This window comes from Chrysemys picta, chromosome 12 (genome assembly GCF_011386835.1).
Source record: "Chrysemys picta bellii isolate R12L10 chromosome 12, ASM1138683v2, whole genome shotgun sequence".
NCBI lineage: Eukaryota > Metazoa > Chordata > Testudines > Emydidae > Chrysemys > Chrysemys picta.
In genome coordinates this window covers 57,495,241-57,522,978 of record NC_088802.1, presented here as the reverse complement: position 1 = coordinate 57,522,978, position 27,738 = coordinate 57,495,241, and the positions used below count along the sequence as shown (strand labels likewise).

At 43.4% G+C, this 27,738-nt stretch overlaps 1 protein-coding gene across 8 annotated transcripts in view; it reads left to right on the top strand.

Moving 5' to 3' along the window:
* Positions 1 to 6,360: 6,360 nt before the first annotated feature.
* Positions 6,361 to 27,738, top strand: part of DUS1L (dihydrouridine synthase 1 like) — a 34,012-nt gene continuing 12,634 nt past the window's right edge. For 2 of the 8 annotated variants that reach the window (XR_010591942.1, XM_065563812.1), the window contains exons 1-12: positions 6,755 to 6,894; positions 8,441 to 8,687; positions 12,102 to 12,210; positions 13,355 to 13,405; positions 14,479 to 14,591; positions 15,389 to 15,471; positions 15,741 to 15,844; positions 20,400 to 20,544; positions 21,409 to 21,505; positions 21,868 to 21,956; positions 22,761 to 22,927; positions 23,551 to 23,588. Coding sequence is in view for 5 of the 8 variants with exons in the window: in XM_065563812.1 (XP_065419884.1) it covers positions 6,854 to 6,894; positions 8,441 to 8,687; positions 12,102 to 12,210; positions 13,355 to 13,405; positions 14,479 to 14,591; positions 15,389 to 15,471; positions 15,741 to 15,844; positions 20,400 to 20,544; positions 21,409 to 21,505; positions 21,868 to 21,956; positions 22,761 to 22,927; positions 23,551 to 23,588 (1,284 nt within the window). In the remaining 3 variants the exon portion in view is untranslated. Of the gene's footprint in view, positions 6,509 to 6,548; positions 6,689 to 6,751; positions 6,895 to 8,440; positions 8,688 to 12,101; positions 12,211 to 13,354; positions 13,406 to 14,478; positions 14,592 to 15,388; positions 15,472 to 15,740; positions 15,845 to 20,399; positions 20,545 to 21,408; positions 21,506 to 21,867; positions 21,957 to 22,760; positions 22,928 to 23,550; positions 23,589 to 27,738 lie in introns of those variants that run through there. The other 6 variants (XM_005283090.5, XM_005283089.5, XR_006172340.2 and 3 more) reach the window with 6 other exon arrangements.

Below are 27,738 nucleotides of genomic sequence, written 5' to 3'. Positions count from 1 at the left end.
TCTCCAGAGATGGAGATTCCACAACCTCCCTAGGCAATTTATTCCAGTGTTTAACCACCCTATTGTACAAAGGCAATTTAAATGACTAGTTCTGAATGAGTGGACAAGGCTAGAGCTAATTGCAGAGCTGTGTGCTAATTATTTCTAAAGTGACATAAATGTGCATGGCCTCTCACAGACTGCTTGCAGCTACTGATTTAGTAGTAAGTACATCAAGAATGACCTATCAAACAATAGCACACATGATCTTGAAGGAGAGAAATGGAAAAGTTTTGGTATTTATCCCAAAACGGTATTTTTTTCACATGTCTAAACTTCAGCTATAATAACCCATTATCTTATTGGCTGCTGAATATAGTCTGCCAAAAATAACTTCTGAGAGCTTATATTGCCTAATGGTTCTCAATAAGCTATTGTGACAGATATATGGCTATTGTATTTTATTTGTGCAAAATCAAGCACTATTATTACACTTGCTTCTTTGAGAGTGGAAATTTCTGCCAGAGCCAAGTCTCCCAAGTGGAGAGTGACATTAAACTCTCAAAAGAGTTTGGATTCCAGTGCTTTCTCCCTGTACTATTGTGTGGACCTAGGAAGTGGAAGGTTGGGGAGTCAGAACTCTTGGCTGGTTATCTGAACTACCCGGAGAACAGTGCAATAGTTGAGGCTGTGGCAGCTGGAAAAATTTGCTACTGAAACCAGCTATGAACTTCCCCCTTTTCTCTAGCACATGGGGGGAGGGAGTTTCTGAGCTGGCCTACCTGGACACTATCACAACTGCCATGGTCTGTGGAACTGTATCCGTAGAAGACAGAGGAGAAAAAGCCGCCATTGCAAATAATCATTGCTGAAAATAACCATCAGCAAATCTTAACCAATGAGTATTTCAACTATAAGCCAAAGTCATGTGCTGGGGAAGGAGGAAAGGGACTGAAAGATAGTTCAGTGAGAACACATTGCAGCAGAATGTATTTGTTGCTGTGAAATTTGGTCATATTGTGCTAGGAGCCCCGGTATAGAGAGAAAAAGAGAAGGCTATCACCTGGTACTTAGTGTGACATGGGACAGCCTGGGAGGGAGAGGTTCCCAAGAGATGCTGAAGGAGCAGCTAGAGAAGTAAAATGAACAACTGTTTCAGCAATTCAAAGAAGGGAAAGTATAGCGCAAGTGTGATGTATTATGCCAGAGATATCAAGAATGGGAAAAGGGGCATGCATTGGGTGTAGTTTTCACATGCAGAAGAATACAAGACCCTCTTTTGTGATTGGAGTATAGGCCTCCATATGACTATAATCTTTATATGATCAGGTTCTTTTAATTGCCACAAGTGTTGCTGTTATGTACCAAAATATAATTTTGTTGCTTAGTGCACTAGGTTAATGTGAGACACCACAGGATGGCAGACTGCTATTGCATACCCACATATGCAGCAGGAGGAAGTGACTGAATTCAACAACTTTTACCTACTCTGTAGTATTATAAATACTTTAGACTGGACAACTGCAATGCAATGGGGCTCCACTTTAAATCCACATGGAAACTATGGCTAGTGCAGAACATAGCACCCCGTATAACAACTTACCATGAACATGTGACAGCAGCACTCAGGAGCTGCACTAGCCATACAGTGGCTTCTAGATAGAATTTAAGGTGGTGATTCTGACACACAAAGCCCTAACTTACCTGGGATCCTCTTAGAAAAGAGACTCTCTCCCTGGGACATACGTCTGAAGCTGAGGACAACAAGAGGAACTCAAGTTAACCTTTCCCCAATCCAGTATAAAAGGGGGCTGCTAGCAGAGGTTTTTTTTGTGTGTGATGTCGCTTTTTTGGAATATGCTCTCCTTGGTCTAAAATAACTAGAATATATTGAACTTCCAGTGCAGATGACCAGGTCATACTATCACCCAAACAAGACACCTTCCAGAGAAATGTACACCTACAGACTTTAAAGGTCTGCCTGGGAACAGTACAAGTCCTATGGTCGTAGGCTATAATTAGCAGCACAGGGAGAAGATTTCAGATTGTAGAAGGCTCTTTAACATGTGCCAATGGCTAGTTGCTGACACTAGATAAATTCAGGCCAGAAATACAGTAGATATTTTTTTAATAGTGGAATTAACCACTGGAACAATTTACGAAAGGGGGTAGTGGATTCTCCTTCACTTGAAGTCTAAGTTGAAATTGGATGTCTTTCTAAAAACAGGTTCTCAAACTTTTTTTGTTGATGGACCCCTTTTCAAATGCAGTGTTAATCTTGGTCCCCAACTGAGAAACTGGCTGACAAAAGTATAGGTGTACTTCATATAAACGTGTACTGTTAGTAATGCTTTAAGACAGTGGTTCTCAAACTGGGTTGGGATTCCAAAGTGGGTCACGACCCTTTTTAATGGGGTCATGAGGGCTGGCTTTAGACTTCCTGGGGCCTAAGCTGAAGGGCTTCAGCCCTAGGTGGCAGGGGTCCTCAGGTTATAGGCCCCCTGCTTGTTGCTGAAACCCTTGGGCTTTGCCCCCCTCCCCCCCCCGCAGGGTTGTGTAGTAATTTTTGTTGTCAGAAGGGGGTTGCGGTGCAATGAAGTTTGAGAACCCCCGCTTTAAGAAAAAGTATAAGAGTAATTACAGATATCAGTGGCATGGGTGTGCATGTCTTACTGCAGAGTGTATCTATTCTTGGTGTGATGGTTGACAAGCAAACTCGTATATCATTCTACACTTCCAGTCGGGACCTGAACTTTGTCTTCATAGCTGTCATGGCAGAGAATGATGCGTCACATATATATGTTTTTGGGAAAGGTAGCAACACTTTCATTGCTTCTGTAACTAAAACTGTGTACTCCACAGCAACAGTTAGCCAAAACTGGCAAGATGTCTGTTCCTGAAACTTAATTTTCACAATAGGTTGAACAGCTTCTGTTCTGCTTTTCCACTCAAATGGCAAGATGATATAGCAAAAGTTGAGAACAGAGCCTGAATCCAATCATATTTCTCCATGTTTATATATTTAAAGTAAACACTGAAGTATTCTGACAAAGTTGAAAAATGAGCAACAATCCTGTCTTTCAGACAGTCAATTGTCATGCTGTTTGGATCCAGAAATTCTGTCAGTAGTGGCAGATTCCACTGCTCAGTCTAGTTTTCTAAATATTTTCTTCTGAAATGCTGCAATCTTGTCACTTACCTCAAGTATGGTTGTATCGCCCCCTTGTGGGGACAAGTTCAGTGCATTCAACAAGTTAAAAATGTCTGCGAAGTATGCAAGCGTCACGAGCCATATTCGGCCAGAACAGTTTGTGGTGATTGTTGGATTGTGCACAGAAAACAAAACCAGCAGCTCTTTGCCAAGCTCAAAAACTCTTTCTAACACTCCGCTGAGAAATAGCCAACGCACTTTCATATGAAACTCTAATTTGTCATGTCCTGCACCCATTTCTAAACAGCTTTGCAAAAAGGTGTGAATGCAAAGGCCAGGACTTTACAAAATTGAATTTAGCACATCATGTAATTTGGGTTCCATTTTCTTTGATGCAATGGCCTTGTGATGCAACATACAGTGTGTTACAGCTACCTGTGGGTTTATGGCTTGTATTCTTGTTACAACATCATTCCTATTGTCTGTAATAGCGGCAGCACAGTTCATGAAAACAGCAACACACTTCAGCAATTCAGCTTTCATAAAATCATCCAATAATTTGAATATTTCCTGATCTATTATCTGTTTTGGTAACTCCTGACAAAAAAGAAAATCTTCCAAAATATCCCCCCCAGCCAAACATAACAAACAAAAACTAATAATTGTTCTGCATTACCAACATTGGTTGTCTCATCAAGCTGAACTGCAAAATGTTCACATATATGTAGCCTTTCAGTTAGTTGGCGTTTTACATCATTTGAAAGTTCTTCATTTCTCCTACTAACTGTATTGTTAGAAAGGGGGATGGCCTTAAGAATCTTCGCTTACCAGCACGTCACACATTTTTAAAGCAGCTGGAAGAATCATTTCTTCTCCAGTGGTATGGGATTTTTTATTCTTTGCAATCCGAAGTACTGTTAAGAAAGATGCTTTCAGATCCTTTTCCGGAACCATTGTTATGTTTGTCATTTGAGTTTTATTCGTCTTTCCTTTGTTGAAAAAAGTCTCTGGATTTATCTTTATACTCCAGGTGCCTTGTTGTGAGGTGTAGTTTCAAATTTGCTGATTTAATTGCTTCGTTTGATAGGATTTGTAAGCATACAATGCCTTGCGGTCATTCATTAATAAATTTGATAAAATCAATATAACTTCTATCAACTGTCTATTATTTGTTTCTTACTACTTAACTCTGGATTGTTCATGGCTTACTTCAATGCAACTAGCAGTACTAATATGAGAATTTTTTTAAAAACTTATCCATTTTCAATGTAATTTGCTCACACACTGTAAAAATATATTCCACTTCCACCTGCCAAAGAGCGCTCAGCCATCAAAAACACTGAGGTCACGTCTGATTTGCTGTCGCAAAGCAGTGAGATTTTTTTACGTTGATGCTTATACAATGTGAGTATTACGGCATTGTTCGTGCACCATGGCATATGTTGTGTAAACAGAAATAGTAGATTTGTTAGTTTTAATCGTTAGATGATGCAGACATGCAGTGAGATTTTTTTATTTTTTCGTAATATTTTGCAGTCTCAGGACCCACTGGGGTCCTTGGAACCAAGTTTGAGAATCGCTGTTCTAAAAGATAACACTCTACCTCAGCCGCAAGAGAGAGGTTTGATTACAGGATGATGTTATCTGACCTATGTTATGCAAAAGATCAGACGAGCTGGTCATGATGGTCGCTTCTAGTCTTAACAGCTAGGAAACCATCCTCCTCTACAAGAGTTAAGTCTGGAGCCAGGTCCCATACATGCTCTGAAGGTAAGTACAGCAGTTGGGACAAACCTCATAGAAACACTACACGTGCAGTGCTGTAGTCAAATATTATATGTGCTTAGGGACTTCTCAACAATGACTGCAGAGCACAATTAGGCCCCTATCTCCTAATCAACAAGAAAAAGAATATTCAGCTTCTGATGCTGGAGAGTGAAAACAAAACCAATACACACATCAAAAAGAAAGCAATAATTAGCTGATCCTCTATAATACCACTTCTCCCCAAAAGGGCACTATGACAGGTACAACTGCCTGCAGGGCCAGCTTTGGCTTTTTTGCTGCCCCAGGCATAAAAGCCTCCCACCACGCCCTGCCCGCCCCGGCGGGGAGTGCAGCAGGGGAGGGCGCCGAGCCCGCCGCGGCCCCGCTCTCCCCGGCAGCCGGAGCACCGGGGGGAGGACGGCAAGCCCGGCCGGGGCCCCGCTCTCGCCGGGTGAGCACCGCCCCCCTCCAGGTGCCATCCCAAGCACATGCTTGGAGAGCTGGTGCGTGGAGCCGGCCCTGACTGCCTGGGACTTGATGTCCCTGTTGTGTGAAGCTCTGCCAAGACCCTGTTAGACTCTTTGATAGGAAGAGGAGTTGTGAATCTCAGCAACAGTGTTTGGTCATGGCAGTCAGAGGGCAAGTGGCAGCAGAGCTGGCGCTAGGCATAAGCAGACTAAGCAATTGCTTAGGTCCCAGAGCAGCTCAAGAGGGCCCTATTTGCTTTTTCAGTGGGGGGGAGGGGGATGACAAAATATTCCTGCTTAGGGCTCCTAATGGACTAGCATTGCAGCTGAATGCTACGTTCCATAGCATGCAACTCAAGGAACGCGATCCTATGCCTCCATCCGTGTGAGATTATGGGATAAAACACATCCTGTAGGCACCAAATTCAGAATGTCCCCTCAAATAAGGAGTAGGGCAGTGTTCACCATTCCCCACTCCATATGTGTGAAGGGGAGACTCCCCTTCCCCACCCATACCCTCCTGGGGGGGCGTGACAGAACCCCCCTAGCTAGCTAGCTACTCATCTGGCCCTCATCCCACACTATTCGCCCCTCAGTAGCATTCGTGGAGGTGAGCCTCGCACGCCCTGCTGGGGTAGGAAGGCAGCGGCCCCATTTCAGAGGGGGACTGAAGTACAGGGTAGACCTGTCTAAAGTCACACAGGGATGGGTGTTGCAAAGCCAAGCCCTGCAGCCGGTCTCCCCATCCCATCCCTCCCAGATACATAACCACCAGCCCACCACCCCAGGGCGCGTGAGGCAAGGACCTTCCCGCCGCCCACAGCCTGTGTGAGGCAGACAGACGCCCCCCCACTCATGGGGTGCCTGGGAGGAGGAACCCGCATCCCCTCTCCTCGGGAGGCGGGGCAGGGCCCCCCTTCTCTTCCCGCGGGGGCCCCATTTCAAGGCTCCACTCGTCTCCCCTGGCGGCCCCTTCGGGCAGCGCCGCGGTTTCGGGGGGGGCTGTGCGATGTAGCACCGGGGAGCCGGTCGGAGCGGGATGGCGGAGGCACCGTCCGGCCGCCTCAGCGCCCAGCCAGGGGCCGCGCCTCCCCCTCCCGGCCCGCAGGCGGCGGCTCCAGCCTCCGAGCGGCTCGGGGAGCAGGTACTGTGGGGGGCGGGATAGGCGCCTGCGACCGGCCTGAAGCCCTGTGCGGGCCCGGCAGGCACCGCCCCATCCCCTGTGCGCGGCCCCGCTGGCTTCCCGGCCGGCGCGGCGCGGCGCGGCCGGATGTGCTGAGCCCGCCTCGGCCTTGACAGGCGCGTCCGGCTGGGCGGGGAGCAGGTAGGCCCGCCCCATGCCCGGGGAGCGGGGGGCCGAGGCCGGGGCGGGGTATGACCGGGGGGCCGGGCTGCTACGGGATAGCGAAGACGGGAATTCACAGCCCGGGAGCTGCTGCGGGGCCTGGGGCTCAGTCCCGGACCTGTGTCCAGGCGGCTCCCCCGCTCCATGGCAGTGCACAGCCGAGCTGCGAGCTGCCCTACCACGGTGTGGTTACCGCAGTTCTTCTAGGAAGCACTAAATGCCTTAAGAGCTGCCTACTCGAGAGACTCCCTCACGGTGACGTGCTGCTGCCCCGGGGGTCGGTGGAGGCACTCCGGCTGGCGCTCAAGACAGGACATTTTCCATGAGCTATCCCAGATTTTCTGATTCACGTCTCCCCACCCCTTGGGCCGAAATCACCTGAATCTGTTGGCCTTCCTGGGCACGCCCTACAACCTATCATTTTTGGAGGGTTTGGGGGAGGGAGGACTGAAGGGCAGGATGTTGAGGATAAGGATCTTGACTTAAAACCAGAAAAAAATACAACTTTAAGAGAGCCTGCTGTTTTATTTATTTAATGGATCTTACAGCTTTAGTGCTTTTTATGTTTATGCAAATAAAATAGTAAAACACTAACTACTATCAACAATTTAGTCCTTTGAATGTGGGTTCTGCCAGAGGATTCCAAACCATTTATGATATATTCTTTGCTGTTGTGACAGTCTGTTTTCTACCTCACAAGAAAATCAAATATGAAAAATAATAACCTAAAATCCCTCCTTCTGTTAATTTTAATGTTCCTGAGTTGAAGCTCTCTCTACTTTAAAAGGTTTCTTTAATAGAAATTAAAGAAGTGTCTAACCCACACCAAATTTAAAGGATCAAAGCAGTTCTTTCTTTAGCTCTCATTTTTCTTTAACCATGGCTCACCTGATCCTGCTTTTACAGTTTTATTCCTAAGAGACAATTAACTCACCTACCACATCTCTCACTCTGGTATCAACACAGTTATAACATCACTGCAAACAAGTTTTATTCCTGTGATTTCAGCCTCACTCTCATATGCTGTCACAGGACTTTTCAGAACTTTCTTATTCTAAGCTCCTGGCTGGAGTCTTCTCCTGCTAGTCACATTTGGCCATGGGGCAGGATAGTCATAGACTTTTCACCTCAAATTCACTTACTCCTACGCTCCTCTGCAGTTTGACTTTTTAAAGCTGCTGCCACCACCACAGCATTTCTTATCTACCTGAAAGGCAAGGCAGAAGTCTTTATATGGATAATGCACTTTTAGGTAGAATACCACCAAGCTGAAGTACAGTGAAATCCAGGTAGATTTATCAAGTACCAGAGATCTGGCTTGATTTAAGTAGTTCAGGAATTTGCTGCCTCCTAGAACCTGAGTAGAGCTCTTTAGAACTTTCTCTCATGACCAGTAGTCTGAAATTGGAAGTGGGCAGGTGGTGAGGGTTTTGTGTTTTTTGTTGGGAGGAGGGGGGAGAGAGAGAAGGAGAATCTTGTGGGTGCTGTTTGTACAGTAGCTATCACAACCAGGACTGAACGAGCCCTCTGTGCACTTCGTGGTGGACACCTTAGAAATACTATAGAAAAGTACAGCAGGGGACAGGCTTCTCTTTGCACTCTTCACCTGACACTAGAAATATTTATTACTATTTATTTAGGAAAAGATTGTCAGATTCTTGTGTCTTTACTCATGATTAATTGCACTTTGAAAAAAAATAATTATTTCTGTATTTCCCTCTTTCCTTTTAGTCTGGGTAAGATGCCAAAGCTCCAGGGGTTTGAGTTCTGGAGAGAGACATTGAGAGGTGCTCACTATGTAGTTGCTCCTATGGTGGATCAGAGCGAACTAGCTTGGAGACTATTGAGCCGTCACCATGGAGCCCAGTTGTGTTACACACCCATGCTGCATGCTCAGGTCTTTGTCAGAGATGCCAATTACCGCAAAGAGAATTTATACTGTGATGTGTGCCCTGAGGATCGGCCACTGATTGTGCAGGTAAAGCCATTAAAAGGAAGTTTAATTTTACAGTTTAAGCTCTGTAGAGCTAGTCCCTGTCTTAATGTATGTTCTTATGACATATTTTGGGAGTTACCATAATATAAATAACTTTGAGAGTATGTTGCTCCAGAATACTTATTTATAGCCCTTTACTTGAAGTGCTGTACAAACATTAACTCATGCCATATACCTGAAATTATTACTGAGCTTATCTGTAAGAAGAATTCTCACCCCTAGAGTCTTGCCTATTCCATGAAGAGATAGTAATGGAGGACACCCCACGAAAGAACTTTCAGGGTATAAACAGAGCAGTGTATTCTTGAGAGAAGTAAACAAGTAAGAGCAGGGAAAAGGTATACAGAACCTTCTGAAATGAGTGAATCTGGGATTTGTTTGATGACTGTCAGCTTAGGTCTTATTTAAAGTTTCCTTATTAACTTTAGAATTAAAATTGGATATTTAAAATTTAACTTTCCCTTGTAGCAGCAGTGATACACCTTCCCCATTAAGGTATGCTGAGTTTCCTCTTTGGCTGGACAAGTAATTTGGTGTCCCGAGGTCTAGCCCAGTAGTTCCTAATTTTGATTCATCCTTATTTAAAAAAAAAAAAGGAAAAACCTCATGTATGAAATACCACTTTTTTGTGTACATCTGGTTTGGGCTTTCCTATAGTAAAAAACTCAAGGAATCCTAAAACATTAGATTACAACATCCTTTTAAAGCATCTCAGGTTTTTAAGATAGTGAATCAAAAGTCAGCAGCAATTATTTGCCTTTGTTACTCAAGTTACAAGAAACAAGTGTCATAAGTGACATCTTGATATATTTTGGTCTGTTGCTGAACTAAGTCAATGGCTTGAATTTGACTTACCTAACTTGAAGTTCCTCCTAATCCTTATTTGGAGAATTGTTGAACATGAGCCAAAGTTCACTTTGCTTGCCTTTTTACAAAATTTAAATAAAGAAAAATACGAAGTATTGAGTAGCACTGAATACTAAAAAAGTACTATGATGAGACGGGTGTGCTTGCTTCACACAACACAGTTGCTTTATGTCAGATGAGAGATTGGTTTGCTTCAGTCATAGGTCCAGTTCTGCCCTGAGGTTCATCCTGTACTAGCTATTAATGGCAATCAGGGCAGAAAAGCCAGTCTCGCAGAGATATGTAGTGCTGAAAGGCATCAGAAGTTTCAAAGTTCATTCCTATAGAAGGATAAACGCCTCTCTACTGCTCAACCAAAAGCTGCCTGACCGCACTTTGTTAAAAGTGAGAGAGTCCAGCATCATGTGACCATTCCATCAACTCCTCCTTTATTGACACACTATCTGGCATTATGTCGTCTATTGAAAATAGGTCCTCAAGCCTTACCTGGGCACTAGGCAACTTCAGTTCCAATTTACTCTTGTTACAAGGCTTCAGGTTCCCAGTTCCCTCCAATCCAGGGAGCTCTACTAGTCCCCTTACAGCTTCTGGCTTCTCTGGAGAGTCTCTGCCCTGCTCCCTGCACTCAACTCCTTCCCCCTTGGCAAAGGGATCCTACAGCCCTCCTTGATGGGACTATGTTGCAATTCAAGCAGGCTTCCCCAGCCCACCAATGTCCAGGTTCCAGCCCTGCTCCACAGGGTCTCCCTTGGTCCTTGAACTCACATTTCATTCCCTTGGTTCAGGTCCCCCACCCTTCTTCTTGGGGTTGTGATTCATATGGGCTTCCCCAGCCCACCAATCTCCTCTCTGGGTTCCATCCCAGGGATCCTCTCTTTCTGGGCTATCTGCCCACTCTCTCCTCCTGCAAGTTACCCAACAGCTGGGTTTTGTCATGTTAAGGCGGTACCTGATTAACACCTGGCCTCCTTCCCCAGCTAGTCTGGTGCTCCCTTGCATAGCTGTTTCCTTAAAGGGCTCATATGATGAACAGGGATTGACTGACTCCAGGTCCTACTACTCTTTAAAGGGCACAGACTGCCTTGTTACAGGATAACATCTCCAAAAAGGTCACATCAGTTTGGAAACCTCTGCTCTAGTGTTTTGGGTTTGTCTAGCTAAGTCATCAGTTTTCTCCTTTTTAGGGTATAAAAGTTTTCTACATAGCCTCTTGTTGGGTCACAGCCAGTCATCCAGGCTCCATAATTATCACACCTTACTCCAGCTCATAGCTTCCTTCAGCCCCTTCCGAGGGCTCAGCAGTCCTTCTCCCCCTACCTCTACAGTAGAGGGATTTCTGACCCACCTCAGTAGGTGACACCACAGGGTGTAGCAAGCACAATTCCCCAGGCCTTAGTGTCAAGACCTTAATAAGTGAAGCAGCCAAGTGCTTTGATCTCTATGATCACTTTGTCCCCAAAACTATTTCCTACGGAGCTAACTTGCCTGGGAGCTATAGCTATTCTTCATCAACCCTTATTACTCCAGTACCTTCCATCATACTGCTTCTTTTGTCAGCTCACCCTCCTACTGACTGCAGGCTGCCTTTATATCTCCCAGTAGACCTGGTTCTCAGTTGCATGCCCTGGGAGGTAAATCAGGCACAGGTGAGACTGAACCCAAACTACCATACAGAGCAATTTTACCCTTAACAGCCTCTGTTATGCTGTTTGTTTGGTTTTTATATTTTATTCATTTTGGACAATGAACCTTACTAGTCTGTTTTCAGTTTTAATCATCAAACCATTTTTGTCGTTAGCATTGGGCTTTGTAAAACCTGTTTAAAATTACTACATTTGGAGTCTAAACTATCTGACTGAGTCCCCATTAACAAAACAACACAAAATGAAAACACACTTGCTGTTGATGACTTGATATTTTGTATATGTTAAATACTAATTCAATCTGAGACTATGAACAATTAACCAGTAGCATATTGTATCTGTGTTCCACATTCTGCACTGGTTAACAATCCACCTGTGGAAAGTAATGTTGATGATTGGTATCTACAAAATCCTGATTGGCTCAGGATCCAGTTACCTCAGAGACATCCTTTTTTCCTCTCTTCTGCTAACCACCTATGTATATCCAGAATGCTTCAATTGTTTATTTCAGGTAGCTATGGATAGTGAATCCTCTCCTTTGGAATCCATTCTCACCTGGCCTTGGCACATATAAAATGTGTTATAAAATGCATCACTTTGTCCAGGGTTTCTTTTGACTTTGGCTCTGGAATGCTAAACTTTCTGAGTTTTGGTGGGAGCTTTTCTGGAGATGGGGAGAGTTATTTAAAGTTGTGGCTCTGCAGCAGTTGCATGTCAAGGATTATATATTCCTTTAATTTGAGAATTAGTCTCTGCCTCTAATCTAAGATCCATAAATTGTAGCCATACACTATAGCAATGAGGTCCTTTATAAGTGGTAGTAATATTTTGTCAGTACTTGAAATTGAGCCTTGCCTAACTTGTTACTTATGTACATCTTTCTCAGTTCTGTGCCAATGACCCTGAAGTGTTTGTCCAGGCTGCACTGTTGGCTCAGGATTATTGTGATGCCATAGACCTGAATTTGGGTTGCCCTCAGATGATTGCAAAGAGAGGTATGTGCAAATCTGAGCTCTGAATTAACAAAGCAATGACATGTTGCACGTCTAAACTTACCCTATGGCAGTGCAACATCCTGTGGACCAAATCCTGCCTTGATGTGCCTGGCAATTCTGTTGAAATCAGCAGAGTTACACCCATTTTAACCAGGATTGGGTTTGGTACCTTGTAAGTAACTGAAGCTAAAACTAGTTGCTTGAAGTGTAGTTCTACAAAGCACTGCTAGCCAGCTTTTGTGTGCAGAATATCCATCCAAAAAGTGTCATTTGACGTGTTTAAAAGGGTTTAATAAAGCCTTCCACCATCGGAAACTAGAAAATGTTGATTTTAATTATTCAGTCAAACTTCTTAAGACTTCCTTTAAAATAATCTCTTGCAGGCCAACATTTGGGGTCTCCTTTGTCCCCAGTGCACATACAGAACTTATTCACATTAACTTCTAAGAAAATGAAAGAGTTGCAGGAGGGTTAAGGAGATTTCAGGGATATCTGTGGGGGAAAAGAAACAGATATCCGGAATTCTGGGCTAGGTCAGGGCATTTTAGCTGAGAAGAAAAGGGAGGAACCAAAAGTTTGCTAATCATCTTTTCCTCAGTTCAATTTCCTGAGCACAAGTTGTTTCTTAAGGGTTAAAAAAATATGGAGATATACCTATCTCATAGAGCTGGAAGGGACCCTGAAAGGTCATCAAGTCCAGCCCCCTGCCTTTACTAGCAGGACCAAGTACTGATTTTTGCCCTTGATCCCTAAGTGGTCCCCTCAAGAATTGAACTCACAACCCTGGGTTTAGCAGGCCAATTCTCAAACCACTGAGCTATCTCTCTCCCATACATTAGCATCTATAGACAATAGACCCTTCAGTTCTGCCAACCTTAAACCCACAATGAATACCAGTTCTAAAACCCTGAAAATAGACTTTGAACTGTCAATACATTGGTCAGCCTTAAGGAGAACTAGAGAGAGCAGGGTGTGGGGTTTCATTGTTTAACCTGTGAATCTGGGGTACCATGGGAAGCAGAATGATCTAGCACTTCCAATTTGGGCAGAAGAGTGGAAGTGTGTGTGTGTGTGTGAAACAGAACCCTTTAGGATCATAATTTTGTCTGTCTGTGCCAGCCCATAATGTGTTATTTTGTTACAGGTCATTATGGAGCATTCTTGCAAGAGGAATGGGCTCTTCTCCAGAAAATGAGTAAGTCCCCAAAAGGGACTTCATTAACTGAGGTCTCACTTTGGGAGAGAGTGGGGTGGGGACATAATATAGAGGAAATTTAGTGGGTATTTTATTTTATTTTTTATTCTGGTAGCCCACACTGGCGCTGACCACACATACAAAAAAGACCCAGACTGTATTGGCTATCCTGAACAGGCCTTCTACTTAGCCATGATTAGTGGGGTGATAATTTCTCACAAGTATCATGGTAGAGGTGAGTCTTGAGAAGAGGATGGTGACTTTATAGGCCAGTTCAGAGGGGCATTCCATGCATGAGGGATAGCATGGAAAGAAACAGACATTTTTGGGAGAGGTAGACAAATGGAGATCAAGGCTGGCATTGTGGGTAGAGCAGAAGGAACAAGGGTTGACTTGATAAGAATAAAGAGTGAATAAGTAAGAAAAATGAGCTGTTAAGGGCCTCGAAAGTAAGGAGAATGAGGACTTAATATAGTGGAAAGGAAGGAGGAGGCGCAGTAAATTAATTTTCAGCATTTAATGCCTTTCCTATTGCAGTTCAGGTTTTGACTTCACTCTTTGCTGCCACTCCCCTAGTCTGTGTAGACATACAGACAGTGCAGTATAAATAAGGCTATGATTTAGTCACAGGTATTTTTAGTAAAAGTCATGGACAGGTCACGGGCAACAAACAAAAAGTCATGGCCTGTGACCTGTCCATGACTTGCACTATATAAATGCCTGGGCATCTCCTGCGGCTGCTGCTCCGGGGTGAGGGGCAGCCCGGGGTCCCACCGCTGCTGCTCCCAGACAGTTACTTGGGGCCACCCGAGCAGCAGCCAGAGCAGCTGGCCCTGGGGCAACCTCAGCTGCTCAGGTGGCCCTGAGGTCAACCGCACCAGTTGCTGCAGAGGTCCCAGAAAGTTATGGAATCCGTGACCGCCGTGAAAGACTCACAGCCTTAAGTATAAACAATACAGTTGTCGCAGGAGTGCTGGCTCGGTAGGCCATTCTGTAGCACAGATCTTGGGGAGAATAGACTCTCTTCAAAGCATTTTGTAATCCACTTACCTGTCTTTTCAATCCTTCCCCAGTTTTGCTTGCTCATGAGAAGCTCTCTGTTCCCATCACATGCAAAATCCGTGTTTTCCCAGAAATTGACAAGACAGTGAAGTATGCACAGTTGCTGGAGAAGGCTGGCTGCCAGGTAAGGAGGCAGCTGCTTTCAATACTATTGCATTAGACATAAATATCTTTATAAAGCACCTTCATCCAAAGATCTCTGTGTTTTGTGGAAACTGATAGGTTATATTAATTTGCAGATAGAGAAAATGACACAGAGAGTTGTGACTTATTCATTGTCATACACAGCAGAGTCAATAGCAGAGTCAGCAATAGAACCTGAGTCTCCTAACTTGGAGTGCCCTGCTCTAACCATTGCACCATGCTGCCTCCTGCACTGGAATTGAGAATTCTAGTCTAGGCACAACGCTGTAGGAGGCAACATGAAAGTGTGAAATCAATGTGTCTGTGAAGGGACACCTTGTAGCAGACACAGCCAGTAACAAATGAGAAATAGGAGGATTTCCTGGGATTTAACTCCAATTAAATTGTACAAATTGGGAGGGACCATCAAAAACGAGATAATATAACAGATGGTGGCCTGGCCTTATGCCCAAAAGCAGCAGGTTTAGCTATGTTTGTTACTTGTTCCAAAGTGCATACCAAATCAGTAAGAGAGCTGAGGATACAGGAATGCTATAGAATCTCCCAGGAAATGTCTGTGCCTTGTTAAGGAGTGGAGAGTTCAGAGATGCCCATGTCCTTGCCACAGTATGTGAGCTGGTGGCATTTCTGGGTCCAGAGTCCGCACAGTGGTCGAGGTAACATTGGGAGTTCTGTGGCATCCCCGTACATGAGCAGAGGGGGAAATTTCCTGGTGTAGCTTTTTTTGTTTCTAATGATCCATGTACATTGAAAATTAAATGAAACTTTGCATCCTAGCTACTGACTGTCCATGGCCGCACTAAGGAACAGAAGGGACCTCTTGCTGGTGTGGCATCCTGGGAGCATATTAAGGCTGTGAGGTAAGTGCACCTGTCCAGATATCAACATGTGAGTGCATTGGTGTGCATAGTCCCCTTAACCCCATACCCAAGGGTTAGACAAGCTTCTGGCTAAACACATTCAGTTTCAGTGTAAGGTTTGGATCCAGAACGTGGTGCAGGGGGATCAAAGGGGAAACAGGGATTTGTGATAGCATTAGAAGTTTCTGATTCATTCAACACATTGTGAGCATGTTGGTTTCTGTTTTCTGATTCTTTGTTTTGTGTGATTGTTCTCTTCACTTGTGTAGGAAGGCTGTGAGCATCCCTGTGTTTGCAAATGGAAACATCCAATACCTCAGTGATGTGGAAGAGTGTATGCAGAAGACAGGAGTGCATGGTGTCATGAGTGCAGGTAAGGAGAATAAACTTTCTTCTATAATAACTTTGTTTCTGAATTCCCTTGATGGATCCATGTTAGCCTAATCTATTAGAAACTAAAGCCAGACTCAAGTGTGGTTGGTTGAATGGCCTTGATTTAAAGAGGACTGCTCTTCATCTGCATCTCCCTCATACTGGCATCTCTTATTAAAACCAGGAATCGCTGTATAATAACAGTTGCTGTACTGGACTTCAAATAGAGTGGATGATTCAAACTTTATTGAGTTTAATTGGTTAGCACAAGCTTTTCAGTGCTGTATTGCCCTAGAATAGTTCAGAGCCATTAGGGTGAAACCCTGACCCTGCAAGAGAGTGTTCTATGGTGAATTTTTCTGTTAATGTTCTGTAATCTGTCAGAGGATGTGAAATGCAAGTATCAGTAACTGTGTCCCATCAACTGTCTGACTATTGTTTCCCATGGCAACACATGGGTAAGTATTCTGTAATGTGCATTTAACAATCTGGCTCTTTAGGGCATCTTCTCCTAAGTACAGTGCCTTTTGCTTAAATTGTTCACTGATTAATCTGGTCAGAATTTGAGGAATCAAAAATAAAGTGGTTGCCATTTATACTGATCACTTTTAGACATAAGTTATTGAATGACTCTGTCACTAGTTATAGAAAATTGTCATAATTATGAACAAGAAAGAAGAGACGGGAGGCCAGAACAGATTCATATAAAAGATATTGTTCAGACACTGTTTTTAGCACTATAAGCAACACAACTGATCAAGCTGCAGTATGCACCTTCTTAATCCTATGAATAAGATCATATGCTTGTTTCAATCAAAGAGATAGGAATAGACTTGGATGAAATAAACAGAAGTCAATAGTCCATAAATAGACTGAACTTTATCTTAGTGCTGAGCTTTGGCCTTTGGAGGGAGTGATCTGTCACCGTTCCTGAGGTAACTGCACTTCTGACCCCTTCGTGGCCTCCTTGAGGGCACCACACTTAAGTGTCAGGCTTTGAGCTGCCACCTTTCTTGGGATGGTTTCCCATGACTCTCACCCTCTTGACTGGGGAGTTAGGCTGCAGTTTCTTTGGCAATTCAGTGTGTTGACCTTCGCAGATCTGGTTTTAGTTCAACACCTACAGTCCTGTTCTCACAGAGGCAATGACAAAGTTAATCAGGAACGAACCAGCCTACATAAAGCAAAGTATTATTTATTCAGAACATACAGAGAAAATAACTTGAAAACAATAATTATCTCATATGGAGGTCTTAGCTTATCAAGCAGTCATCCATCTTCCACATGGAGACCCTGATAGGAACAAAGTACTTCAGGCCCTTTCTGCAGAGTCTGGCACCCTTTGTCACAGTTTCATGTCAGGTCCTGGGTCAAATAGGTCCTTCCCTGTGTCAGGCTGGTCACTTATACAGTTTTCATTTCTTTGTTTGATCTCTTGAACCAGGTAAAACTAATATATGCAATTTCCCCAGGAGGTGAGGCTTCTGCAGGCTTGTTACTTGCCTAGGTATGTGCATTAATTATCCTCCAGTGTTTTTGGTACCTCTGTTACATCCCCTTGGAGCCAGAATACATTTCCTAGTCCATCAACATATATATAACATTTATAAAGTTGATAATCTTTGCATCTTCCAAGTGTCCATTATATCTGTCACTCTGTCATCCGGACAAATCCGTATATAAAGGTTTTAATGTATGGTTTCCAGAGGGCTGAGGTGGGAAGTGTCAGAAGAGAAGACTTGTTCTGGGCCTTTCGTTTTTGTCTGTTGAGTGACTCTGTGGCTACTGGTTGGTGTTTGGCATTGTTGCAAACAGAAGGTCTTTAGGGTATTGTTTAAGACGGGGCAGCATTAGGTTCCTTCACTATAATACTCATTGTCCTGCTGGCCTCTTACTTCTTACCTGAATGCTTGCTTCCTCCTTTAGAAAGAGCAGCCCGTTCCAAATACTTGGCACTGTCTGTTGGATTATCTTATGACTTCCATTAAAGCAGCATGATTTAAAAGAGGGTAAAATTTTCAAAAGCATCTAAATGACCTAGATGCCTAAGTCCAATTTTCAAAAGTGATTTGGGCACTTAGACCCAGAACCTCATAGGTATTTACGTACTGAACTGCCATTGAAGTCTGGGCCTTTGGAGCCTAAGTCAGTGGTACTTAGGCTTCTAAGTGCCTAACTCACTTTTGAAAATGGGACTTTGGGCTTGTCTACAGGGAAGGAAGCCCAGAATAGCTAGTACAGAATAGCTGTTCCCCACGTGGACACTCTGCTGCTGGACTGAACAGTGCCTTTTTGCAGTGGTTTAACCAAAACTCCAAAAAGGCATTCTTCGCACAGAATAAGAGTAGTCACGTGGGAAGCTAGTGCAAAATAGCTAGTGGTTTTAAATTCCCACCCTAGCTATTTTACACTAACATCCCCATGATTTACCATGTAGACAAGCCCAGAGGTGCTTTCGAAAATTGTACTCGAGTTCCAATCCTGGCTCTGTCATTGACTCCTTATTTGAGAATGGGCAAGTCACTTATCTTCTCTGCTTCAGTTTCCCCTTGAGTACCAGTGGGATAATGATACTTACCTCATGTTGGCTTGTAAGGATTGATTAGTTACAATGTTTTATATTTTCAAAGTGCTTTACAAACGTTAAAAGTACCCTATTACTATTGGTACATCTACAACCAACAAAGGCTTTCCTCTGAGACAGCACCACTTAGATGTGTGAGGTGAAGGGTTATTTACTGATCGGGGGGATAAAATTAATGATTTTATTTAAATTGATTTTAAAATTTAAATTAGATTTTGTTTTTTACATGTTGCTAGTTCTTACTTCCCATTTTATTGTCTTAAATTGCTAAAGTGAATGTTTTATACTTGTTTCTTTAGCTTCCTAATTATTAGTAGAATTTCAGATTTTACATTTTTTTTCTGCTAAGAAGTTCAACCCTTAAGAGTGTTCATCTATGCTGAAAAAGACAAGTCTGTGACCTTATTAACTTATTTACTCTGAGGAAAAACAAACTGAAACACAAAAAATTAAGAAACAGATAATCCATTCTATATTTGCAACAAGCACAACCTTCTGATACCTATTGAACGTCCACAAGTCAAGACAGCTGAAATGCTTTGACCACACCAAACTCCTCCTAAGTCACTTAAGTACTTCTGAAAATCGCACCCGTAAGTGCCGAACTATGGGTTTAGGAGCTGAACTTTAGCCGCTTAGTTTGAAAATTTTGGCTAGATGTGTAAAAACGTTTTCAGTAACTTTTTGTTAATGTTTGAGTCTAAGTAACTTATTGTTAATACTGAAGCAAATTTGTTTTGAGGTGACATATATTATATCATTAAGAAAAAGGTTTTAATAAAAGTAAAATTATAACCATTGATGCTTTAAACATTTATGCACATGCTTAACTTCAAGCATATGAGTAGTCTCATTAAAATCAATGGGACTGGTCTTGTGAGTAATGTAATTTACCTCCTTCAGTGTTTGCAGGATCAGGTCCTTTAGGGTTTTTTTTATTTATATATATATGGATGGATGGATTTTACAAAACTGCTAAGTAAGATGCTCTACTGTTAATGCCATTTGGAAAGCAGCATTTATAATTTAGTTTATTGTGGATTTTAATCTATTGGTGAAATAACAAAATATTTAGTTTGTTTTACAAAACCAGTTAAAAAAACCAACAAAAACCTAAGGCCTAGATTCACAGAAGGACTTAGGTCCCTAAATCCCAGAAGCAGGCCCCATGGGAGAGATTCAGAGCCCCACATCAGACTGTCCAATAGCCCAGTGGCTAGGGCACTCACCTCAGAGGTGGAAGGTCCTGTTCAAATCCCTTCTACCCCTGAGATAGAGGGAGGCCTTAACTGGGGGTCTCCCACATCCCAAAGGAGTACCCTAACCACTGGGCTAAGTGTTGTGAGGGAAGTTCTCTCTCCTCCCCCTCCTCCTGTTCCTACCTCCAGCCCCTGTTATAAAAATGTCATAGGAACCTAATTTCAAGATAGGCTTTGCAACAGACAATCCCAAGCATTGAGAGACTTGAAAAGCTCTATCTGTTTACTTATCAAAAAACAGATTGAGTGGGGACTCAATTACATTTCTTAAGGGGAGAAAATACTGAGTACTAAAGGGCTCTTTAATCTAGTGGAGAAGGCATAACAAGGACCAATGGCTCAAAACTGAAACCAGACAAATTCAGATTAAAAATAAGGCACACATTTTTAAACAGTGAGAGTGATTAACCATTGGAACGAACTATCAAGAGAAATGGTAGATTCTTCAGGTCTTGATGTCTTCATATCAAGACTGGATACCTTCATGGGAGATGCTTTAGCCAAACACAAGTTATTGGATTCAATACAGGGGTAACTGAGTGAAATGTAATGGCCTATGTTATACAAGAGGTCAGATCTGCTGATCTAATAGTCCTTCCTGGGTGGTCAGGCCAGGCCAGGACACGGGTGGTCCAGCTCATGGACACAAGAGGTTGTGCCACCTGCTTTACCCTGAAATGAAATTTTTAGAATTCCTCTTTGTTATTCCCCAGAGGGTAATCTTCATAACCCAGCTTTGTTTGAGGGCCGAAACCCTATGGTATGGGAGATGACTGAGGAGTACCTGGAGATAGTGCACCAATATCCTTGCCCACTGTCTTATGTCAGAGCTCATCTCTTCAAGCTCTGGCATCACACGTGAGTATCTCCACAGTGCTATAGTGTTTTGAGAGGTTTCAGAGTAGCAGCCGTGTTAGTCTGTATCCGCAAAAGAACAGGAGTACTTGTGGCATCTTAGAGACTAACAAATTTATTTTAGCATAAACTTCTGTGGGCTACAGCCTCCTTCATTGGATGCATAGAATGGAACATATAGTGAGGAGATATATATACATACAGAGAACATGAAAAGATGGGAGTTGCCCAACCAACTCTAAGAGGCTAATTAATCAAGATGAGCTATTGTCATCAGGAGAAAAAAAACTTTTGTAGTGATAATCAAGATAGCCCATTTAAGACAGTTTGACAAGAAGGTGTGAGGATGTTTTGAGCGTTCACCTTGCATAGAAGTACTTTGCCTTTTGGGAGAAGGTTGGCCAATCTTGCTGGTGCTAGATTAGCCTCTCTTGGCTCTGCATGGAGAGAAAGATGTTTTCTGAGGCCTTTAACCTTCACAGATATCCCTGGGAAACTGATTCATTCTTTCTCTCTCTGAAACTGGAGAAGTACCTGCTTGCCCCTTCACTCTGGGTGCCAGCAGACATAATTAGCCTCATGAAATCTCTGATTATAGATATCCAACTACTGATATGATATTCCTAATAATGTTAAGACTTCAATCTTCTTTTGTGTAAATGAGCATGGTATCACAGAGTTCACATTCTGACCTAAGTGCGGAACCAAGTCAGAGAAGTTAGTATTTGAAGAATGAAACAGCTAAACTCTTGGCAATTGGCAAATGCGTCAAGAATAAGCTACAAAAAGCTCTTATAAAGGAATTGTTCAGTCTCACAATTTAGAAATGGTAAATGAAAGTAACTGGATGTTTGGGATTTGTCTCAGGCTGCAGGTTTACCAGCAGCTTCGTGAAGAACTGGCAAAAGCGAAGACACTAGAGGGCATTGCAGATGTCAACAGAGACCTGAAGCTACGATGCCAGGTACCAACGTGAGCCTTAACTGCTGGAGTAACACTGACCCTACTTGGAGGGAACCTGCTGGTGTCATATGCACTTGATCTGCGTTCGTGCAGTCTTGGAACTTTGTAACCTACAAACATCACTGCCTGGATAGCTAAATGTTGTACTGGCCCCTCCCATTCAAATTTCTTTCTTTAGTGTTCAGATCTGCTACGTTTTTTCCATAGCTTTATCTGAGGGTGGATTTTTTTCATTTGTAACTGTCGGTGTGTGTAAATTTAATTTAATTTTTTTTGTGCCTTTCCAGGAATTTAAGGTAGTAATGACATGGGTGCATCTAGGCAAATTGAATAGGTATCATTGGTTGTAACTGTATCCTGCAGGAGGAAATAGCTAATCAGAAAGAAGGAGAGAAGCCGAAGGGAGGATTGCCTTTCTTCCATTGGATCTGTCAGCCATACGTCAGGCCAGGGTAAGTTGCCTACTCTAGCACTGCCCCTAGGAGAATTTACTGGACAGGATGCACGAGTGCCACCACCTCAGAATACCCATTTCCAGTTTTCATGCCCTGAAAGATTGTTTATAAAAAACAAAGACTGGATAGTTTTTAAAAATAACATTTCAATGAACAAAGCAAGGTATTTGGGAGGGAGTAATTCACAAAAAGTTATCTTCCCCTTTTGATTCCTTCCTCAAGTTTATTATCTACCTCTAGAAAGTAAAAAATAAAATAGATCAAATAAAGCTTAGGATAGGGACCAGCACGTGAAGCAAATACTGCTACTTGACAATGTGCTGTAGTTACAGGCAGCATTCATCTGTTACCTATATCTGCCAGTGGAGTAGAGATGGGGACTGAATGCCCTTAATATCAGAGATGATTGTGTGTTCTGCATGAGATCTTTTTAAACTGCTAGCACGACCTACCTAGGGGGAAAACTTGGGTTGCAGGAGAAGACTTATCCGACTGAGAATTTCAGTACAAACATTTACTCTGGGAACAAAAAGCTTTTTATGGAACTGACTAATTTAGCTGCCCACCATGCACTGGATACTGCTTTCCTGCCTTTTTGCTTTAATAGCAGCCTTAGAACTCTGAGCTATTCTATAAAATTAATATTTGAGCTTTTCTTCCATGCTTTTAAGGACTGTGTCTCACCTGTGACAGCCATGATAGACAATGCATTTTGCCTAGGCTTCTGTAAAAGCACTGTTAGCAAAGGAACACCCAGTTGTCCCCCTTCTGTTAATTTACAATGATGTTCAACCATTTCAGGCCAAAGGAGACGTGCAAGGAAAATGGAACCAGTGGGAGTGAAGGAGGCGTGCGAGGGAAACGAGCCCTGGAGGATGAGGATGATGGAAACGCTGATATTCTCTCAAAGAATAAACAAAAGAAAAAATTGAGAAATCCAAATAAACGCTTTGATCCGTCTTTGAAACGTAAGAGAACCTGTCCTAATCCTGATCGGCACAAGGAAGGGGAAAGGCTGCTAGCATTATCTTGTAGTATAAAGCCACCTCTACCTTCTCTTTATTCCCATTATGCAATTGGGGAAAATTTCCTACAATTAGAGCAGAAAGGGGGCTTGGGAAACCTTGGGAACAGGAAACTCAGTCTAAGTGGAGTTGACCAGGAAGAGGGGAATTCATTGTGAAAGGGGCAGATTATTACCAGTTTCACAGTGAAATCAGGTCTTTCATCTCGGAGTGCTTTATAAACTCTGTTATAACAGCTGCAGTCGCTATTGTGTAATGTTGAAATGCAGTGTCTATTTTAAACAGCTCCCCTTTCTTCTCTCCCCAACTTGTTTTATAACTTTCTCAAACAAATTCATTGGGACTGATATTTCTATGTTTGGTCTCAGTTCAGAGAATTTTTTTAAAACTTCAGCAAAATCTCTTAATCCCTTTTAATTTTTGTGTGTGTGTAAAATATTGCTCCTAAGAAATGCACCTTCTGGCTGCAAAGGTTGGTCACCCTGGAGCACTGAATTTGCTGTTCTCTTGTGGATCTCATTCACTGTCTGGGATACTCATAGACCAAATTTGTTTCTCTTTTCCAGCTAAATATGCAAAATGTGATCATTGTGGAAACCCAAAGGTAGGTCTGTCCCTTCTCAAGTGTCTAGTAATGGAGGTTATTTAAACTCTGATGAAATGCAAACAATATATTCTGCTTCTCAGGCAAAGGCCATTGTGCTAATTGGACAAGTGATTATATTAGATGCTGAGATGAAGCTATTACCTAGGGTAAAGATGAGCTATAAATAGATTATTCTGGATACTTTTAATCTCTCTTCTTCCTCCAAAGAGCAGTTTTAGTTCAAACTAGAAAATCATAGTGGTCATAGAATATCAAGGTTGGAAGGGTCCTCAGGAGGTCATCTAGTCCAACCCCCTGCTCAAAGGAGGACCAATCCCCAGACAGATTTTGGCTTAGATTCCTAAATAGCCTCCTCAAGGATTGAATTCACAACCCTGTGTTTAGCAGGCCAATGCTCAAACCACTGAGTTATCCCTCCATTGATGGTTTATTGTTCTCAGCACCTCTGGTCAGCAGTTTGAATTGCTAAATCATCTGAGAGATTGTTACATTATTAAATCTCAGTCCCCCAAGCACATTTGGAAGCAAATCTCTGACCAAATGAACTTTTACTATTTGCAGCATTGGATCTCCTCTGTTTGCTAGGTAATAAAGTTCATACTGTGGTTATTTTTGTAGCTTTCTGTAAGGATTAAACATCTGAGTGATTCTCTTAATAGGTATACAAGACAGATATTTTGAACTTTCCAGTGACTGAGTAGGGAAGAGCAGTTGGCCTGCAGTAACAGCAGGAAATTAAAAGGAAAAAATACAAATGAAAGGCAAGGCACACATCAGACTGCATCAGATTTAAATGAGAATCAAACTCTATATCTGTGCCTGGTAGTGGCAGAGACAGAACTGGAGGATTCTGATCCATTCCCTTCATTAGAAGAGAAAATTAACCCTCTTCAGTGCTGAGGGTTCCACTAATAAAAAGGCATCCTACCAACTCTGAGGCTAATTAATTAAGACAAAAAAACTTTTGTAGTGATAATCAAGCCCATTACAGACAGTTTGGCAAGAGGTGTGAAAATACTTAAAATGGGGAAATAGATTAAATGTGTGTAATGGCTCAGCCATTCCAGAAAAGCGTCAAAAACAGACTCCAAAGAGAAACTGCTGAACTTGAATTAATATGCAAATTAGACACCAAGTTAGGTTGAATAGAGACTGGGAATGGCTGCATTAGCTGGCATGAGCCAGCCATGGGTGTTTAATTGCAGTGTCGACACACCCATAGTATTAAGGAAAAGGTCTGCAGCAAACAGAAAGCTGGAGCGATGAGAAACTTTGATTTGTTTCCAGTAATGGGAAAATCCCACAGTTTGAGGCCATGGTAGGATACAGTCCAGGTGGGTGGGCACTATTCAGTCCTGAGTATGAGGAAAATGTTGCCCTTAGTTACACAGATGTTCTTTAGATTAAAAAGCAGGAGCTTCCTCTAATAAGATTTTTCTTGGTTGCACAATTAATTGGTTTATTTCTCTGCTCAGTACTGAGAGGGCATTGGAATTTCACTCTGTTCTTGTGAACTAGGTTCTGCTACAGGTGGGTGAGCTCTGTGCACTTTGCCTTGATTGAGAGAGGCAAAGGTGACGGGTCATCTCGTCTCACATTATCGTTTATACTTGCTACTGTTAGCATTATTACAGTGGTAGCAATGTGCCTATTGTGCTAGAGTTTCTAAACAGCCAGCAAAAGACAACTGGCCTCAAGAGCTTCTAGGCCAAATAGACAAGACTCCCAGAATGAAGAAGAAAGGCACTGTTTGTTTTCAGAATTTGGGGTATGATGTTTTCTCAGGTAGACCATAAGAACAGCCATACTGGGTCAGACCAAAGGTCCATCTAGCCCAGGATCCTGTCTTCTGTTAGTGGCCAATGCCAGCTGCCCCAGAGGGAAAGAACAAGTAATCATCCAGTGATCCATTCCCTGTTGCCCATTCCCAGCTTCTGGCAAACTGAAGCTAGGGACATCATCCCTGCCCATCCTGGTTAATAGCCATTGATGGACCTATCCTCCATGAACTTATCTAGTTCTTTTTTGAACCCTGTTATAGTCTTGGCCTTCACAACATCCTCTGGCAAAGAGTTCCACAGGTTGTGCGTTGTGTGAAGAAATACTTCCTTTTGTTTGTTTTAAAGGTGCCACCTCTTAATTTCATTTGGTGACCCCTAGGTCTTGTGTTATGAGAAGGAGTAAATAACACTTCTTTACTTTCTCCACACCAGTCATGATTTTATAGATCTCAGTCATCTCTTTTCCAAGCTGAAAAGTTCCAGTCTTATTAATCTCTCCTCATACGGAAGCTGTTCCATACCCCTAATAATTTTTGTTGCCCTTTTCTGAACCTTTTCCAATTCCAATATATATGTTTTTAAGATGGGGCGACCACATCTGCATTCAGTATTCAAGATATGGGCATACCAGGGATTTATATACAGGCAGTATGATATTCTGTCTCATCTATCCCTTTCTTAATGATTCCCAACATTCTGTTCACATTTTTGACCTCCGCTGCTCATTGAGTGGAGGTTTTCAGAGAATGATCCACAATACTCCAAGATCTTCCTTGAGTGGTAACAGCTAATTTAGACCCCCATCATTTTATATGTATAGTTAGGATTATGTTTTCCAATGTGCATTACTTTGCATTTATCAACACTGAATTTCATCTGCCATTTTTGTTGCCCAGTCACCCAGTTTTATGAGATCCCGTTGTAGCTCTTTGCAGTCTGCTTTGGACTTCACTATCTTGAGTAGTTTTGTATCATCTGCAAATTTTGCCATCTCACAGTTTACCCCTTTTTCCAGATCACTTATGAATGTGGACTGCTCCCAGTACAGACACCTGGAGGCCACCACTATTTACCTCTCTCCATTCTGAAAACTGACCTTTTATTCCTACTCTTTGTTTCCTATCTTTTTAACCAGTTACCAATCCATGAGAGGACTTTCCCTATTATCCCATGGCAGCTTACTTTGCTTAAGAGCCTTTGGATAGGGACCTTGTCAAAGGCTTTCTGAAAATCTAAGTACACTGTAGCCACAGGATTCCCCGTTCTTCACATTACTCCTGGGAGCATTCTGCACCACTGCGCATGAGCAGAATTTATGTCCCTCGCAGATTTCTTTGCTTCCCCACAGAATAATGACTTTCTGATGGGGAAGCAAAGGGAAACCTCAGGAGTGGTAATGCAACCCTCCCTAGCAGTATGTTCCGGGGACCCAGGGCAGCTGGCAGAGAGGTAAATCACTGTGGGGCAGGAGGCTGGACTGGGGAAGACCCAGCTGGTGGCTCCTACCTTCTGTCGGGCTCAGCTGCTCATCCCGGCTGGGGCTGGGGACGATGGGACTTCCTCTTCCCTTGCATGGCATCCGGGGCTGGGTCAGGCCTATCCCCAGATTTCTCCCTCAGCTGAAGGAAGCTCTGCAAACTCCTTCTCCCCGTCCCTCCCCGCTTCCTGCACCCATCACTCCTCAGCTGTAGGGGAAGGTATCCCTGTTCAGGGAGCTGCTCCCTCATTCACTCAATCCCTGTGCATCCAGAACCCCTCATACCCAGAGCCTCCTGCTGAGCCTCACCCCCCCTGCACTCAGACCCCCCTCCCACTGAGCCCCACTCCCCCTGCACCTGGATCACCCCGACTAGCCACACGGATCTGCACACACACACACCCCAAGCCCAACCAGCTGCATCTGGACCCCCCCACACCCATCCACCCTGCTGCGCTCTATCTCCCCCCTGCACCGCCGCCTAGCCCCAAGCACCTTCACTTGGACACTGCTGCAGAGTCTCATTACAATTGCACCCAGAATCCCCCAACAAGCCCCTGTGCATCCAGATCCCCCCCCACCCCGCACCTGGTTCCCCCACTGAGCCACCTGCACTCAGATTGCCCCACACAGAACCCTCTCAACCCACACTTGGATCCTGCTTTGCTGAGCCTGCCTGCTCACACCTGGTGCACAGAAGGGCAGGGCCTTGGGGTGTTTTGGAGCAGGCCTGGTCCTTGTAGTGTGTCAGGATTGGGTGCAGCCTCACTGCTGAGTCTGTGTGCTGGTGGGAACTGCACAGTGATCTCCCCACCTCTGTGCAGCCAGTGGCCTGGGCTCCCCAATGTCATGCTGGAGCCTCCACATTTATTTGACAAATAACATTTGC